This window comes from Seriola aureovittata, chromosome 1, assembly GCF_021018895.1.
Source record: "Seriola aureovittata isolate HTS-2021-v1 ecotype China chromosome 1, ASM2101889v1, whole genome shotgun sequence".
In the NCBI taxonomy this organism is placed as follows: domain Eukaryota; kingdom Metazoa; phylum Chordata; class Actinopteri; order Carangiformes; family Carangidae; genus Seriola; species Seriola aureovittata.
In genome coordinates this window covers 33,035,701-33,052,904 of record NC_079364.1, presented here as the reverse complement: position 1 = coordinate 33,052,904, position 17,204 = coordinate 33,035,701, and the positions used below count along the sequence as shown (strand labels likewise).

Genomic DNA, 17,204 nt, shown 5'->3' with positions numbered 1-17,204 from the left:
AAAGTTTCTTGAATTGAATTGAATACCACTGTTACTCTTACCTCTGTTGCTGCTACTACAAGGATTACATGATTGCAGCTACTGCTACCCTGACTACATGTGCAGCTACCTGTGGGAGGTAAAGAGATGAGGGGCTACCTGAGCTGCAGCAGGTAGTGATGTTGGTTCATGCCAGTGCACACCTCATTACAGGCTGTGGAGACAAGAGAGCAGGAGAGACAGAGACAGAAACATAACCAACAACTGGTCGGTCTGAGGCTGTTTTCTGTGTGTGATGCTTCCTGTTGTCAGATTTCAACATGTGTGTGTGACATTTCAGGTGTCAGGATTAAGGTGTGTTGTGGTTATTATTGTTTTCATGTGTTTCACTGCTTGCTTGTGTTTCTCTGTCGCTCTGGTCCGCCCTGCAGGTGAGCTGGTACTGGACTATAGGTGCTGCCCAGGACTACTTTTCTACTTTTCAATCCTCTCTGGTGCTAATCTGCTGGTTCCCCCCACCACTCAGTAACTTGACAGTTTCGGCTGCATCCCATTATCCCATCAGGCAGTCAGAGCAGGGTTAAGGTGTGATGTGGGTGTTAATTGTTTGCAGTGAAAATATTCATGTGTAAACTTCAGTGTGCAAGACTCATCATGTATAGTGTGTACTGGTGTGTACAGTATGTGCAGTGTGTACTAAAGTGTAGTGGTGTGTACAGTATGTACAGTATGTACAGTGGTCACTGGTGTGTAGTGAAGCTGAAGCTGTTTGTACAGTTGTGAGTCAATATAAAATGGGAACCTCTGTTATAAAAACTCGACTTGTCATTCCTCGTGGTGTGAGGTGCTGCGGGTCTAACATACAGCAACAGTACGGTGGCCAACAGGGGCAAAATGCGCTACACCGGCCCAAGACACTTCTATCAAGGAGAAATGAGCTGCACATTCAGAAACAATGCAGATTCAAAAAGACATTCGAAAATACAAAACTAATACAGGAATGGAAACATGCTACAAATGAAAAAAGCATGCTACAGGAAGCCAAAACAAAACGCGAGTATGAGAGAAGAAAGAGGCAACGTAAAAAGGTGATTAAAAGGTGTTCTTTTTTCATAAATCATATCATAAAAGAACAACAGATAATGTAACAAGCGTTTGCATGCTTATATACAGTCTATGGGTGTTCCACTTAGAGCTCCCTCTAGATGACTGGAGCTCTTCCGTTGTGCTGTTTGGATCTACAGAGTTTTTTCTGTTGCTTTGTTTTGGGGGTTCATGTTTTTTTGTTGTTGCATAATTTCTTTATTTGCAGCTCATTTCTCCAAATGGAAGTGTTTTGGGCCGTAGAAGCGCGTTTGCCCTTGTCGGCCACCATACTACTGCAATGCTGTGCTGTTAATCTACCACTAATAACAACAGCACTCAACATTTGTCTGTACGTCTGCTGCTACTTTGATAAATAACACAATTATCAACACTGTCATAAGTATTCTCCAGTAAGAATGCAGATTCAGCATGAGTGTTGTCATTCCTCTAAAGATGATGCCTGAAGGATCCAGGTCACAGTCTCAAGGAAGCTCAGTCAAGAGCTGAGCAGACCACAGTCTGTCATTGCTTCCTTTAGGGGACAGGTTGAGGACACACGTGTTGTCCTCAAGCGGCAGCAGGCAGACACACTTTGAATATGTAAATATGGATGAAACATTTGGTAGGAAAACACACTCAGAGGTTGTTGTTGTTGTTTAATTGTGATCTCCCACATGTGAACTTCAGCTTTGTCAGTGTTACAGACCTCTCCGAGGGAGCTCAGGGGTGGGGTCATGTTTCGGAACAGGAAAACTACCAGGCAGTCGACTGCAAGTCCACACATGTCTGTATGGGAATGTCTCAGCAGACTCCCTGTCCCTGTGCCTCTAATCACACTGCGTCAGTTCAGTCATATTAAAGGTAAGAAACAAATTGCAGCTTTCAGATCAGCCTCCAAAATAAAGGTCCGGATGTTACAGGATGTATACTGCAGGTTATTTTAGAGTGTGTTCTCTCTGGGCTCCTGGCCAATCACAGACCCACGTCTTTACATTGTCACGTTGCATAACAACCCCCCACCCCCACCTCCTCCAGCGACTTCATGTTGTCCCAGAGCTGCTGTGTGGGAGGAGAGACTTTACCTGAAGAGGCCAGAAGCACTTCCTCCTCCGCCCTGTCTGCACACAGGTGAGGGGGAATTGTTACCTGGCAAATACCTGCTTTTTCCATCTCTCCTTCTACACAGGCGGCGTGTCTTTAACTCTGGAGGAAAAAAGGTAAATATTCACCTCTTCTTCTTCACCTGTAGACCTGCGTCAATCCCACACCTGCACTCGTTTACTGTGTTTTCATTCATGTGTTATGTGCAGCTGTGTTTGGTTTTATTCTGACACACAGAATTTTTGTGATTAGTCATGATTTGTGAAGAAGTGCTCCACAGCAGGTGGACTCAGTGTAGACAGGCTCACGTGAAGCCTGATTGACGCCTTCTGCCTGAGGCGCATTTCTGAGTGAGGTTTCCCTGTGCTCCGTGACGCACACACGCATTTATTGGTCTGTGTGGGGATGGTGTGAATCTTCGATCTATAGGATTAAAAATGAAATTTTCGAGCTGAGCGCCAACGGTGCAGAGGGAGTCCTGAGGAGCTCAGGTCTGGTCTGTAGTCCGCAACAGTCTCTGTGAGGTCACTCGGTCCAGACAGCAGGCAGACGGAGTGGAGAGGAAACAGTGAAGAACATGTTCTCATTAGAACTTGAAGCAGAACATGGCTGTAGATCTTTAGAACCTTTAATGTGAAGCAGTTAATATGAATCGTTTTTAAAGTCGAATAATAGTAAAATAATTTTTATAAGGTCTCCTCGCACCCCTTTCTCACTGTTGGTCTCTGCGCGAGACCACTTCAGCACTCGTTTGGGCGCTTCGATCACCTCGCGCCTACTGGAAGACCCGAGCGCGAGTAGGCGGCACCAGCTGGTGCATTTGTGCTCGAGCTTGAGAGTGATGCTGCATTCATGTTCCGTAGGAAATAAAATAGCTTACAAACCTCGCGGTTAAAGCAACTGGAAGTGTTTGTTCCCCCGGTCACTCATTAGCTTTACATGCATGAAAAATTTGTTGATGTTAATATAAAGTCTGTCAGTTTATGAGCCTCACATTCAGACACAGAGTTGAGTGTCTGACTCTCAGAGAAGTAAATACAGGCGACCTTTGACTGTTTAATGCACTTCCTGCTGCTCTGAATGTTTCCAGAAACTCAATAAAACATCCGAGCAGGTCTAATCCAGTCAGACAGAAGTGAGATGTTCTTGCTCTCTTTGTGAGACACAAGCAAAACATTGTTATTAACATGTTATTTTGCATGAAAATATTAAATATTGGAAAAACATAGACTACCAATGTCTGTCAAATTAGCTGAACTAGTAATGATATCTAAAATATCAGTTCACATTCATAAGGACGTGTCATTTCTGGCAGCCATCTGTGTTTAGAATAGGACATTTGGGTAAAAAATCTTTTACTGTGAAGCAGATGGATAACCTTTGCACCAGAGGAGTCTCTGAGGACTTCGGAAAAGTAGTAGTTGTGGTTGACTAACTTCCTGGTCATTTTTTCTTTTGGAAAACTGAACAATTATCTGTGTGTTAGCGTCTACATGAGGGAGTAAACTGAGGTTAAACTGACTCTCACTGATCAGAACAGATGAGTTTATCATCAATTAAAACCATTCACCAAAATAAGCAGAACCTACTGTATCTAAACCAATGAGAGGTTAAAGTCATTTTATAGACAAACAGAAACAGTGTGTTTGTAGAGCATGTTTCACACACGAACAAATGAACTGCTATGACATTTTTGAAAATTGAAAAACCTGCAAGAAATGTGACAAAAACAACTCGTTGTTGGAGCAGCTGGAAGCTGAGGTGAACACTGATAACTGAGTCGTGGGCAGGGAGCCCACATTTCCCCGTTTTCCTGTGGAAATTTAACGCAACATCATTGTAGACCGTTTTGGCACGATTTTCACTGAGGCTCCGTGCGCGTTATCTCTGCTGTCTGTGAGTGGAACATCTCATTTACACAGAAAGGCTCTTCACACACGGAGGAGACGTATATTACCATAGAATAGAGTCAGGCTGACAGATGATGTGGTGAATTAAACCTGGGACAGCTCCTCTGTTCTCCCATTGAGATAAACTGAAACACACGCTTCATCTGGACAAATAGTTTGTTTTGGACACATCTAACAGGAGACAGTTTGACTGCGGTCTATCAGCTCTCCGCCAGCTCTCCGCCAGCTCTACATCAACTCTCCATGAGGATGAACAAGTGCTAGTTCTCCGTCCAGCGTTTCCATGCAACAGCGCAGTCGGCTGTGAAGCCACGGAGCTCACGGAGGAATAGATGCTGTTGCAGAGAGCGGCAGAGCAGTAGATCTGGTTTGGGGTCTCTGTAGGAACCCAGAGCGGCTTATTAAACCCGATGGAGCGACAGGATGATGGAGAGGAGCCGCTCGGGGGCTTAAACCACCATGATAGAGCACAGGAGCCCGGTAAGCTGCTCCTGCGCATATTTCTCTCCAAATTTAGCAAGAAACGCAGGAATATGATGATGATGATGATGATGATGATGATGATGATGATGGTGGTGGTTTGTGCGCGCCCGCTGAGAGATGCAAAGCTTCATTTTCCTGCTTAGCTACGTGTTTGCATTTGAGTTTATGTCAGTGCAAGATGTCCTCACATTCCCTCGGGTTGGTTCAGGTGGACTGAAACTGATGATGTGAGGCACATGGGCGCGCTGATGGAGGGAGCCTTCAAATTACTTCATTAAGATGCTGAGGATTCTGACTGCTTTAAACATCATGGCCATTTTATTTGTTTGACTTTGCTCCACTGGTTCCAACCTGGCCTCATTGGAAATTTGTACAATCTTTATGACAAATCATTTAATGTGTGACGTGTAGATCCAACCCACAACCAGAAACAACAGTTTACCCTGAACCTTAAAGGGGTAGTTCAGACTTTTCCAGGCAGGGCAGAATGGACTACCGGTGGACACACAGACACTAGTTCAGAGGTGAATGATGGGATATCAGCTTGGCTCTCTAGATTCAGAGGACAGACTGGTCCGCTGCTTGACGAAGGAGCTGGTGAGGAGGCAGCAGCTCCTGACTGTTCCAGAGTTTTTATATTCACATGTTGTGTTTTCTTAGCGTGCTAACGTTAGCCACTGGTATGCCTACATTCAGGAGTCAAAAAGAGTTTTGGTCTCTATAGCTTATTTCCTCCTTCATGATAACTGTTCATATAACTTTTATCTTTACATTTTATTAAGGCTTAAAATGATGGAGAACTGATGGCATGGCCTCTTTGAGTGACAGGTGGGTAAGCGTATGCTTGCCACAAGCACCAAAGTCTCAGATCCACACACTCCACCTCTTCCTCCATTTTTGGATTTTTTGTCTTAGGTGGAGTCAGACAATGCCAAGATGGCAATGGTGGAGCAGCTCACTCTGAGCTTCGAAATTATTCTTCACAAAACCGGTGGGTGTCAGTCATATGGAGAAATGTTCTAAACCTGAACTTTCTTCGTTGAAAAATAATGGTTATAACAGAGTGTTATTAAAAACAGGCTTCCCTCTGATGACTTCCTGTTCCATGTTTGGCTTCCTCAGTTATTAAGAGCATTTATAGGTTTACATGACGACGTTACCACGGAATCAGATGTTGGCACGCTCATGTTGATAATGATGTAACCAATATTATTGTAGCTTAACAGAGCAATCAAACAGAATCATCATCATCATCATCATCATCATTGTCCTTTACTTAATCCTCAATCATTTACAGTATTGCTGAGATTATAAAGCGGGATTACACTATAAAAAAAAGTTCATTAAAAATGTAAATGTAAATATTATTTACATTCATTTTAAACTTGGAGCTGCTGTATAATACACTGCAGAAGCTTACCTTTATATTGTGCTGGGCTCCTGAGGGTTTAGCAGCAGTTGTTGAAGGATTGTAAGTAGGTGAAATATTAGCTGTAGTAGCTGTAGTCATAGTTTGGAAGTGATGCAACAGGAGTAAAATAACTTTAACACCATAATTGTGGTATAATAGTAGATTCTTGTGTGACAGCAGTATTCCACAGTGGATACAGGACTTGATCCAGTTTACAGGTGTCAACATCTGTATCCATCTGTCTCCAGAGGTGGAAACAAACAACCAATGTTAACTCTTGTCTCTATCAGGTCTTTTCTTCTACTGAAGTTAAAATGCTAACCAGTTAGCCCCAGTGCTGGTCCAAAAAGTAATTGTCTGCCAAAGACTGCTGTCAGTGGGAGCCCATGCAGCCTGTTAAAGCTGTATCTCACAGTTTACACATGTCTACAGCTGATTTTATCTGGATCAAACAGTCATAACCTGTAAATGTCTGTGATAACAGCAAAGGTGTCTGTGAAACTTTCATGTTTCTTGAGATCCAATAATCACAGTTGTGACCAAAGGAGTGTTTGCAGTTTAGAGCTTAATAAGACATGACATTGACATGATTACAGGCAACACTATAGTATTGTTACTGATGTTAATGTGTTTGATATGTCTAGTATCCTTGTTTAGATTTGGAAACAAGACTGTAATTAACATGAATTACGGATGGTTAAATATAAAACTAGAGATTTTAAAAAAGCCTTCCTGTTTTGCTCCTGATTTTCTCCTCATCATTAGAGTGAATGGGACAGTTGGATGGTACTCTTGCCACTTTGAAGGGCATAGTTCAAATTCTGTAACTCTCTGTACATTGTATGAAAGAGGACAAATTCACCTACTTTCTGGGAAAAAGTGGAATGTGAAGAGTGAAATTTGTGGCTGTGAGGACGAGTTAAACTGAAAATATTCAGAACAGTTTAACACCTTCTCTGTGTGATGTCACCCACTGTAACTGTGAACATTAAAAAAACTGTCACTGTGTAAAAACTATGAACAGGATTTAAAACCAACCAATACTCAGGGAAAGTTTCCAAACATTTTACAGTTTGAATGGAATTCATGACTGAAAGAATAAATGAGTAGACAAGGCTGAAAAATTCATGTAAAGCTGTGAAAAACTGCGGATTTTGAACATTTCATCCATTAATCTTAATGGGAAACAAGACTAGGTCTAAACCTATTATATGTCTGGACCACCTATGGTCACTCAACACTTCCTGTAATCTTTCCAAAGTAAAATCCCTCTTTAGTTGACAGAAGCCCTTTATTTTAACAGGGTTCTTATTGCTGTGCCGCAGTAAGAGTATTGTCTCATTTCATGTTGCTGGTGTTTCTGTTGTTTACATGGTATTCAGATCTGCTAGTTTCTTTAGCAGTTACAGATGACTTCTCTCTCTCTCCCTCTCTCCTGCTCTCTCTGCTTGGTGTGTTTTATGTTTAGCTATTCCTCTGCCTCCTTTAGTAATAATGAGACATGGAGTAAAAGTAGTTTATTTGCTGTAATGGAGGCGAGGTTCAGTGTATTGGAGGTGCTCCTCCTCTTCCCTGCAGTTTAGGAGCAGCCGGGAAACCAGAGCGGCTCAGTAGACTGCGGCTCAGCAGTCCACTTACTAGTGATGGAAATACCATCACTCAGTCAGTCAGTCAGTCAGTCAGTCAGTCAGTCAGTCAGTCAGTCAGTCAGGGACATTCCGCTGTTGTGGATGTCAGAAAAACTGTGAATGTTCAGGTACCCCGCCCACGTTCTCTCATTACTTATACAGTGAGACTTCTTTTTTGCCATTTGACCAAGTCCTGAGTTTAAAGGGCTTTGATTCTGTATTGAGTTGTGTATATAGTGTTACACATGTCATATGAGTACTTGTGGTTGATATGTACAATTTGGAGTTGATGGCTGTGTAAACACACTGTCAGTTGACATCACTGTAAGTCAACAGTGCCAACAGATGCCATTACATCCTGTTAGATCTTTATTTGTTGAACCAGCCCTCTGTAACACTTGGCAAGGCAGGCCCGAAGGTGTCTGAAAGTTTGATACCTGGTGAGCTTTTATTTAATCCCTCTTTATTCCATGACATGTTGGAAAATGCTACAAATCCCAACCCATTACCACACTAGTAAACTGACTTTGTATTGTGGGTATAAATAATAAAATGGCACCTTGTACACAGCCAGACAGGTGAACTAATCCAATGTTGATTTACACTGAAAATATCTTGTGTTGTTAAAGTAAATACCAGACCATCCATGCTGGTTGGCGCCTGTCTGGGCTCTCCACCAACACATTTGGCAGATGATATCAGGTCTGGGGCAGGGTTGTGTTTTTTATGGAATAGATGTAACTATATATAACAAACAACAAAATATAACACTATTATATTAATATACATTATATATTATTTGAGATAACTTCTGTTGTGATTTGGTGCTATACCTATACATAAAAACTGACTTCACTTCAAACTTATGTATATTTCCTAACACCATTAATCTACCAAGTGCTTTAGTCATACAACGGAATTTACATAAAATACTAACATATTATACAAAAAAAGTAGAAAGAAATGGGTGCTCGAGTTTACAAGAGGTATGTGGAGGCTGGTGAACTGTACACAATCAAACGTCATGCCAGACATGTAACGTCAGGTTTGCCTCAGGTATTCTAATCTGCAGAATCTAAACAAGCCCTATCTGTTCCCTCATGGTTCACCTGATCTTGATGTTACAACACAGCTCTGAGGTCATGGAATCATAAATGATGAGGATTTGTTGTCAGATTAATTGTTGTGCATTGATTTTTTTTTTTTATATACTCTTTATTTGCTAAGTTGCATTTTATGGAAGCCTATAGGGGACTATATTCAAATGATAATGTAATTCCACAATAGCATTTTCATTTTCCACATATGTATGTTTTATTTGAGTAAAAATGAAAATGAAATAAACCAATTATTTCCATTCTCACATACTTGTATGGACATTCTAGGACCATATTAAAATGAAAATGGAAAAGCTGTATGACATTTCATTTTCAAGGTCACATCCTGCTGAACAGTGGACATTATTCAAATGTTCATTTAAATTTGAAAATTAAAATGCAATATAAAGAATTTTCTTTATAGGCAAGCAATATTCAAGTCACAATGAAAATGAAAATGCAATGTTATAACAAGCTGAAAATGAAAATGGCATTTGACATTTCATTTTCAAAGCATTAAGCTGCTCTACAGTGGACAATATTCAAATGCAATAAGCAAAACAGCGCCCCCAGCCTACTGCAACACTTCTGCAACAGAGCTGGAGATATGACTGTAACCTGATTCTCCAAATCTAATGGGACTGGACCAACTTTGGTTTTTCCTCGACACAGATCATTTTGTATGGCTGTAGTCTAATTGTCACCAGTAACGTTACTTCATTAAGATGTGTAACAGATTGCCATTGAAAAACAGAATCTGATTCTGTCTTACATTTTTATGATATTTGTCATAACCAAGCCGGGTCAACGTAGTCTATAGGGAATGGACACAGCTCATGAATATTTATTATAATGAAATGAATAAACTGAAGCGACAACTACAAGTAGTGTGTCAGTCAGTCATATCAGTGATGTATGTGTGTATGTGTGATATTTATGAATTGTAGGATGACAAAACAAAAGATAACATGCCGCCGGTGGCAGGGATGAGTCCAGGTGAGAGACAGAGAGGGAAGAGTGATGTAACCTTTGCCCTCCTGCCCTGGCAGTGGGCAGCCCAGGTGCTCCAAATCTGGCTCCTGTGATCACCACCCTCCTTTGCCTTCGAAGACACAAAAGCACAGTAACTGTCCACAACAACAACAGACCGTCACGTATTCTCTTCTTTTGAATGTTGGAGAACCAAAGCCATTTTTAAATCGCGTCCATGTGAGGCTCTACTTATGCTATCACTCCTGGTACTAACAAAGAGAGAAGCACGTCCCAAGCTTTGGTCATAGAAAAGACAGGCTGGTGTGTTAACAGAGAATGACTGGCAACCCTAATTAAAGTCAATAAAGTACCAAAATCAGTTTACTCTCCATGAATTGACGAAAGTTGACGATAATAACAAGGAGTAAAAACATGACTAGTAAATGTGAGAGAAGCCTCTGACAGACATGAAAAATTAGAGAATTGACAGAGGAGAGCTAGGCACAAACAGACAGGCCTGTCATTGTATTACCAGCACTCATAAATTGTATAGCATGTTGTCAATGCTGTCAAGACTATGCACCCTAATCATTTAATTCCACGTTTGAGTTTTATGCACAGCACTTTACTGTGATATTTACCTAACAAACCACCAATAAACATTTAAGTGCCACGGGAATTAAACATTCATGCAGCACTGTTGCTTTACAGTCTTTTTATTATGATGTTATTCTGAGCAGTCACATATTCATAAAAAAAAAGCCAATGTATGTTAATAATTGTTAACTTTTATCCCCACTGTCCAGATTTTTTTCTTTTAACTGTATAAGATATGTAACATCGTCCCAATATGCGCAAAAGGTGAGGCGGGCCCACCGTCTCCTAGAGAGTAAACTACTCAATAACTAAGCAGGACATTTGTAGTGGAGTAACATGGATACAGGTATCGTTAGTAGACCTCCATCGACGCTAACGTTTTACTTTTGGTATGACCACATGGTCGGGTTTAAAAGCTAAATATACAAAAACATTCTCATAACCAAAGATATAAGGAACCAAGAATAAGACCTCAGAACTGAAGACCCGCCTTGATGAGAGGTTTGACAGATTGCATTTTCATTTTCATGTTGAAGGAGCGTGGTGACATGTAAATGAAAATGCAGTAGGCTGGGGGCGCTGTTTTGCTTATTGCAATTGAATATTGTCCACTGTAGAGCAGCTTAAGACTTTGAAAAGGAAATGTCAAATACCATTTCCAAAAGAGTGTAGTGACATGTAAGTGAAAATGCAACAGATCTTTTGCTTATTGCATTTGAATATTGTCCACTTTCGAGCAGGTTAAAACTTTGAAAATGAAATGTCAAATGCCGTTTTCATTTTCAGATTGTTATAACATTGCATTTTCATTTTCATTGTGACCTGAATATTGTTGCCTATAATTAGTTTAAATTGTTTATATTGCATTTTCATTTTCAAATTTAAATTGACATTTGAATAATGTCCACTGTTCAGCAGGATGTGACCTTGGAAATGAAATGTCAAACAGCTTTTCCATTTTCATTTTAATATGTTCCCAGAATGTCCATACAAGTATGTGAGAATGAAATAATTGGTTTATTTCATTTTCATTCAGATTCTTACTCAAATAAAACATACATATGTGGAAAATTAAAATGCTATTGTGGAATTACATTATCATTTGAATATAGTCCCCTATAGGGAAGATTAATGGATTAATAAAAATAAAGATGAGAGAAAAAAATGTAATAATTAATTAGACAGGTTTAACTAATTTTAAACTATATGGCTTATTCCTTTCCCCCCCCCCTTCTCCCATACTCTTCCATTTTCTTTCCCCCTCTCCCTTTATGCATTTTTTATTATTAATATTATTTTTGTATATTATATTTGTTTTCTGGATCCTCTTCAATATTATTTCAAGAGTTTTGCCAGATTTCTAATCCTGTGATTTATTATCTCTATTTTATAAATTTATACATTTTATAAATTTCATTAATCATGTAACTTCTGTCCTACTGGACCCGTCGACGTTGAGGAATCTGTGTCAGATTAATTGTGGTGCCTTGGTTTAACTGGTCTAAAGAAAGAAGGACAGTCTCTTTTTGTTTTACTGAGGATTTCCCTCCATCCATCCACTGACTCCCACTGTGATCCAGTAAAGGCTGTAACGGTATATTCAACTGTGGTCTCATGTACATGAGGAAGCTCAAAATCCAATCAGCAATTATATGCTCTTTCTTAATTATTGTTGAAGGTATATTCAGCCGAGGGTAGTCATAGCAACATTCTATATGCTGGTCATGTGTTCTTGGCTGGGAAGCCAGTGAGGGATGTGTGTTAATGCTGTTTATGCTCATTTCTAGTCACTAATGTGAAGCTGTAAAGAACCACACAGCACTGTTGGGGTTGTTGAGTTCTGGAGGTTTAGATTTAAACCGTCTTCTTACCACTCTGACCGATGACATTAAGTCCACTAATGTTGCTTTTAAGGGACCACAGTGATGAGTCTGTGTTTTATTCCATTAACTAAATGGCTCATACTTAGTGCAACTTTTTGCAACTTTTTTTTTAATCTTCATTCACAATGTCACACCGTTCGTGTCTGCCTGCTGTGTTAGCTTTGATTTTCCAGTAGCTCTTGAAGGCAGTTTACTATGAACTATTGAGCGTCTCTGTGCAAACATCTGACAACAGTTTTTTAAAGCTCCATATTTTCCTCTTCTCCTGTGTTTTAATTGAAGTGTTGATCGATAAGAAGTATAATATATAGAAATACATTTGTGGTTTTAAGAAGTAGAAACCATCTCAGTGTAGTTTTACATCTCCTCTCTCAGCTCTAGTAACAACAGGTCAGTGAGCCAATCAGAAGAGAGGAGGCTCTGAGCATCTCTGTCTTTCTCCGTGGATTTTTTTTCTCTGGCTCTTTCTTTCTCTTTCTCTGTGGACTGAGCGCTTTGATACTTTCACAGTATTAACATAGAACCTAGACCTGCTTTATAATCAAACAACTCATGGACATATGGACCTTTAAGGTACACGTAGTTGGACTTTAAGCTGGTAATGACACAGATTTTACAAAAAAAAAAACCCAAAAAACATGGCAATTACTTTTTCACTGGTATCGATAATTTATTTGCAGCAATTTTCAAATGCAGGTTTATTTTCAGAATTTACTGAGACGAAGTGAAACCAATGGCTGTCTGGAAAGTAATAAATCAGTCTAAAAATAATATTTCCATGCCTTCACACCATATTTTTAGTGAAAGCTGAACTGAACAAATCAGTTTTACAAATGATGAACATGAACTAATGTTTTACGACAGTTTTCGGCACGCCACATGACGTCTCCATAGACACGACCCAGCATGGCTGGTGCTAGCGGTACAGACGGTACAGACTCATCTACAACTGCTGAAGCCAGTTTGTTTGAGCATTTGAAGCAGTTTGATGAAGAAACAAGTGAAGACTCAGACGGATTATATTTCTAAACGGATTTTAAATGTAACTCATGTCTGTGATTCTTCAGTGGTATATACAATAATTCATTTAGTTTGGGAGTGGCAGTGATTTAGGGCTGGTGATGGATGGTAGAAGGAGGCACTATTGAAAAAGAATAGCAGGGGGGCATCGTGTGGCGTAGTGCTCTAAGCAGGCGCCCCATGTGTAGAGGCTACAGTCCTCGCTGCAGTTGGCCCTGGTTCAAGTCCTGCATCGGACGGCCATGGCTGCATGTCATTCCCCCTCTCTGCCTCCCCATTTCCTGTCTCTCTCTACTATCCTGTCCAATAAAGGCACAAAAGCCCCAAAAAAATATACTTTAAAAAAAAGAATAGCGGCCTTTATTTAAAAAAAAAAAAAAAAAAAAAAAACGGAACAGATGAACATGAACTAGTTCATTTTTGTAACTGTGAACTTAGTTTAAAATTTTAAAGAAAATAAACTATGAACGTGAACTAGTTCATTTCTGTGTGAACTGAACTTTGAACTGGCACAACACTGGGAATGTGGCTTGTTATTGCTAAAAATGACAAGGACAAAGTAAAATACTTTTCAGTTATTTTTTGAATTTTGGGATGAAGTGGGGCGATTTGGTGGGGCAGTTGGAGCATTTTGTGGGTCATTGCCCCCTTGTTCCCATGCCTACAGCCTGGCCTGCTTCTAGCCATTATTCAACAGTGGAACTCTGGAAGGAGAGATTATCACCTTATTTCCTGTAACTTGGCTGGTTGGTGGAGGAAACAACCACAAGGTGGTGATTCTAGTTCGTATATGTGATAAACCACGGGAGAAATACAGTTAGGCCCAGAAATATTTGGACAGTGACACAATCTTCATGATTTGGGCTCTGCATGCCACCACATTGGATTTGAAATGAAACAACTACAACGGAATTGAAGTGCAGACTTTAAGGTTTAATTCAAGGGGTTGAACAAAAATATATGATTAAACATGTAGGAATTGTAGCTATTTTTATACAAACGCTCCTCATTTCAGGGGCTCAAAGGTAATTGGACAAATAAACATAACCCTAAGTAAAATGTTACTTTTCAATATTTTGTTGAGAATCCTTTGCAGGCAATGACTGCCTGAAGTCTGGAACCCATGGACATCACCAAACGCTGGGTTTCCTCCTTTGTGATGCTTTGCCAGGCCTTTACTGCAGCTGTCTTCAGTTGTTGCTTGTTTGTGGGTCTTTCTGCCTTAAGTTTTGTCTGTGAAGCGGTTTTTCTTCAACATGGAAAGGATTCTGCGATCATCCACCACTGTTGTCTTCCGAGGACGTCCAGGCCTTTTTGAGTTCCCAAGCTCACCAGTGCACTCTTTTTTTCTCAGAATGTACCAAACTGTTGATTTGGCCACTCCTAACATTTCTGCTATCTCTCTGATGGATTTCTTCTTTTTCTTCAGCCTCAGGATGAACTGTTTCACCTCCATTGAGAGCTCCTTTGACCGCATGTTGTGTGTTCACAGCAACAGCTTCCAAATGCAAACGCCACACCTGGAATCAACTCCAGATCTTTTAACTGCTTAATTGATGACAGGTTAACGAGGGAAGAGCCCATGCAGCCTTGTTTTTTTTTTTTGCAGCCTTCTGAGTCAATTGTCCAATTACTTTTGGTCCCTTGAAAAAGAGGTGGCTACGTATTAAAGAGCTGTAATTCCTAAACCCTTGCTCCAATTTGGATGTGAAAACTCTGAAATTACAGCTGAGAGTCTGCACTTTAAGCCCATATTGATTATATAATTGTATCCTGAATATGTTTTCGTAAACAGCTAAAATAACAAAACTTGTGTCACTGTCCAAATATTTCTGGGCCTAACTGTATCACCCAGCTCAGTTCCCCTCAGCTCTATGAAGCTTTTTGGCTTTTTCAGCTCCTTGTTTTGGTTTTACAGCCCATGACTTACTTACTTACTTTCTTACTTTCTTTCTTTCTTTCTTTTTATTTCTTTCATTCTCTGCACCAGAAAGAAGCTGTTCAGTAAATCAGCTCTGATGAGGACACTGTCCTCTACCTGCTGAGCAGCAAACAGCAGACAGACACAGTCAAGGAGGAGCTGGTGAACATGGTGGAGCCAGATCTTACACTTGGTGCAGAGTTGGTGCAGAGCTAAAGGGGGAGTGAATATTGGCCTTAGATTCTTCAGAAAACTCAGCACTTATTGAAATTGTATCTGATTTATAGTTTGTTATTGTTAAAGGGCTCCAACAGAGTAACACACATTGCAAGTTCCTAAATTCAAGCCACAGTGCATTTCAAGCAGACCCCATGTTTTAATCAGAGGAACTGATTTCATCCACTTTCATTTCATTCTTACTGCAGTCACACTCTGTCAATGTCTGGAAGTGCCGAATGTGTGTGAATACCATTGTGTGCGGTTAAAGCCCAGAAGACTGGCTGAGGGTAAAGAAGGTCACTCTGCCAGTCATAAGATGTTGTTAAATAACTGTCCTCATGTTCAGCCCTCTGACCTGAGGGCCACCGCCTCGGCAGGCTCACAGTTCATTTAGAGTTGGTGTAGCACAAACACAAATCAAAGTGTGTGGATGTTACGGTATGTGTCGAGGCTGAGTCCTTGCCACAGCAGCCCAGGTTCAGATCAGGCAGGGGGTCTTTGCTGCATGGAGCCAAGAGCTATATGAAGGCAGCGCTTATCTGAAAGGCTTCTTCAGTTCTCACTGATTAGTGGGGAGTTCCCACAAAAACATTCTACCCCCAAGCTAACTGAGTCCTAAGATCAATGTTACCATGGTAACAATCAATGACACCTGTGCTGACCAGTAGCACCCAACAGTAAAAAACAGGAAAACATGGCTCATAATATGTAGTTTGCTGACATTGTTATGGAGAGAGTAAAGAGAAGAGAGAGAGTTTTTAGACTAAATTAAATTTTTATTTTCATTGTTTCACTCTTTCATTCACTCTCGTAACTGTTGAATTCTTCCTAAAGACAAACATTTTCTGCTGAGGGTAAACAGAGCTGAGAGGTTGGATGCGGTTCCTCAGTCGGCCATTTTTTTTATTTATTTACCCAGAATTCATTGTACCACAGTCCATCTTAAAGTAGTCAAGATCTAAACTGCTTTGTGCAACAGGTGAATTCAGACTCAGTGTATCTGAAGTCTGACTGTTTGTTCTATGTAAAACACAGTCAGAGTCTGTCTTTGTGTTCAGAGTCATTGAGGTGAGCCGCTAACCCCCCACCTGGTCATCATGTGAGTCGTTAGGTTGACCTTAATCCTGGTGTGGATGGGTGACTGTATTGTAATTGGGTGATAAACAGTGTGTAGATCACCTCCTCTATTTAGTGTTGGTGGGTCTTATACCCTTTCAAAGCATGGGTCCTCTCTGGAAGTGGACATGAGTGTCCCTGGTCCTCCAGATGTAGGTGGACTGCTGAGTCCTGACCTGAGCAGCTGGATCTCCTGTGTTGTGCCTTGTGTTTGTGAAGCAGTTGTTTTGTTACAGGTCTGTGCTTTCCTCACTGCAGTGAACTGTGTACACTACACTGCTCTGCTTCTGTCTGGGTGTTTGGGCCTCAGGGTGGAGCTTCTCCTCACAGTCATGATGGGCTTGAAGTGCACAGGGATTCAGTGTTTGTTAAAGGAACGTATTGAAAGACAGTGTTGCTCTGTATCTTTTTGTGTTTTTGACAAAGACCCAGTTTCAAGGTTCCAGGTGATCTTTAATATTTTACTGCACAATCTCACGATACTGTCCAACCTGCTCCTGTTTTTCAGGATAAGTGACTCAAACCAGTGGATAAATCAAAAGGTGATAACGGACTCAATAAAACAAGAATAAAACATTTTCATAAAATAGGTGTCAACACTAAAACTTACAAGCTTTCGCTGGTGGGCCTTAACACAAACGGCATCAGTGTTTGGGTCAAATTTTAGTTTGTTGTCATTTATTGTGCCCATGTACTTGCGCTGTTGGACAACTTCAACAGTCTGGCCATGAATAAAAGCAGGAGTAACAGGTGAAGGCATGTGTGGTTTGGGTCACCACAC

At 40.6% G+C, this 17,204-nt stretch overlaps 1 protein-coding gene across 2 annotated transcripts in view; it reads left to right on the top strand.

Moving 5' to 3' along the window:
* Window positions 1-2,138: 2,138 nt before the first annotated feature.
* The window catches only part of ano1a (anoctamin 1, calcium activated chloride channel a), a 72,023-nt gene continuing 56,957 nt past the window's right edge, over window positions 2,139-17,204 (top strand). Inside the window, exon 1 of one of the 2 annotated variants that reach the window (XM_056383575.1) lies at window positions 2,139-2,282. Coding sequence is in view for 1 of the 2 variants with exons in the window: in XM_056383569.1 (XP_056239544.1) it covers window positions 4,487-4,556 (70 nt within the window). In the remaining variant the exon portion in view is untranslated. Of the gene's footprint in view, window positions 2,283-4,004; window positions 4,557-17,204 lie in introns of those variants that run through there. The other variant, XM_056383569.1, reaches the window with a different exon arrangement.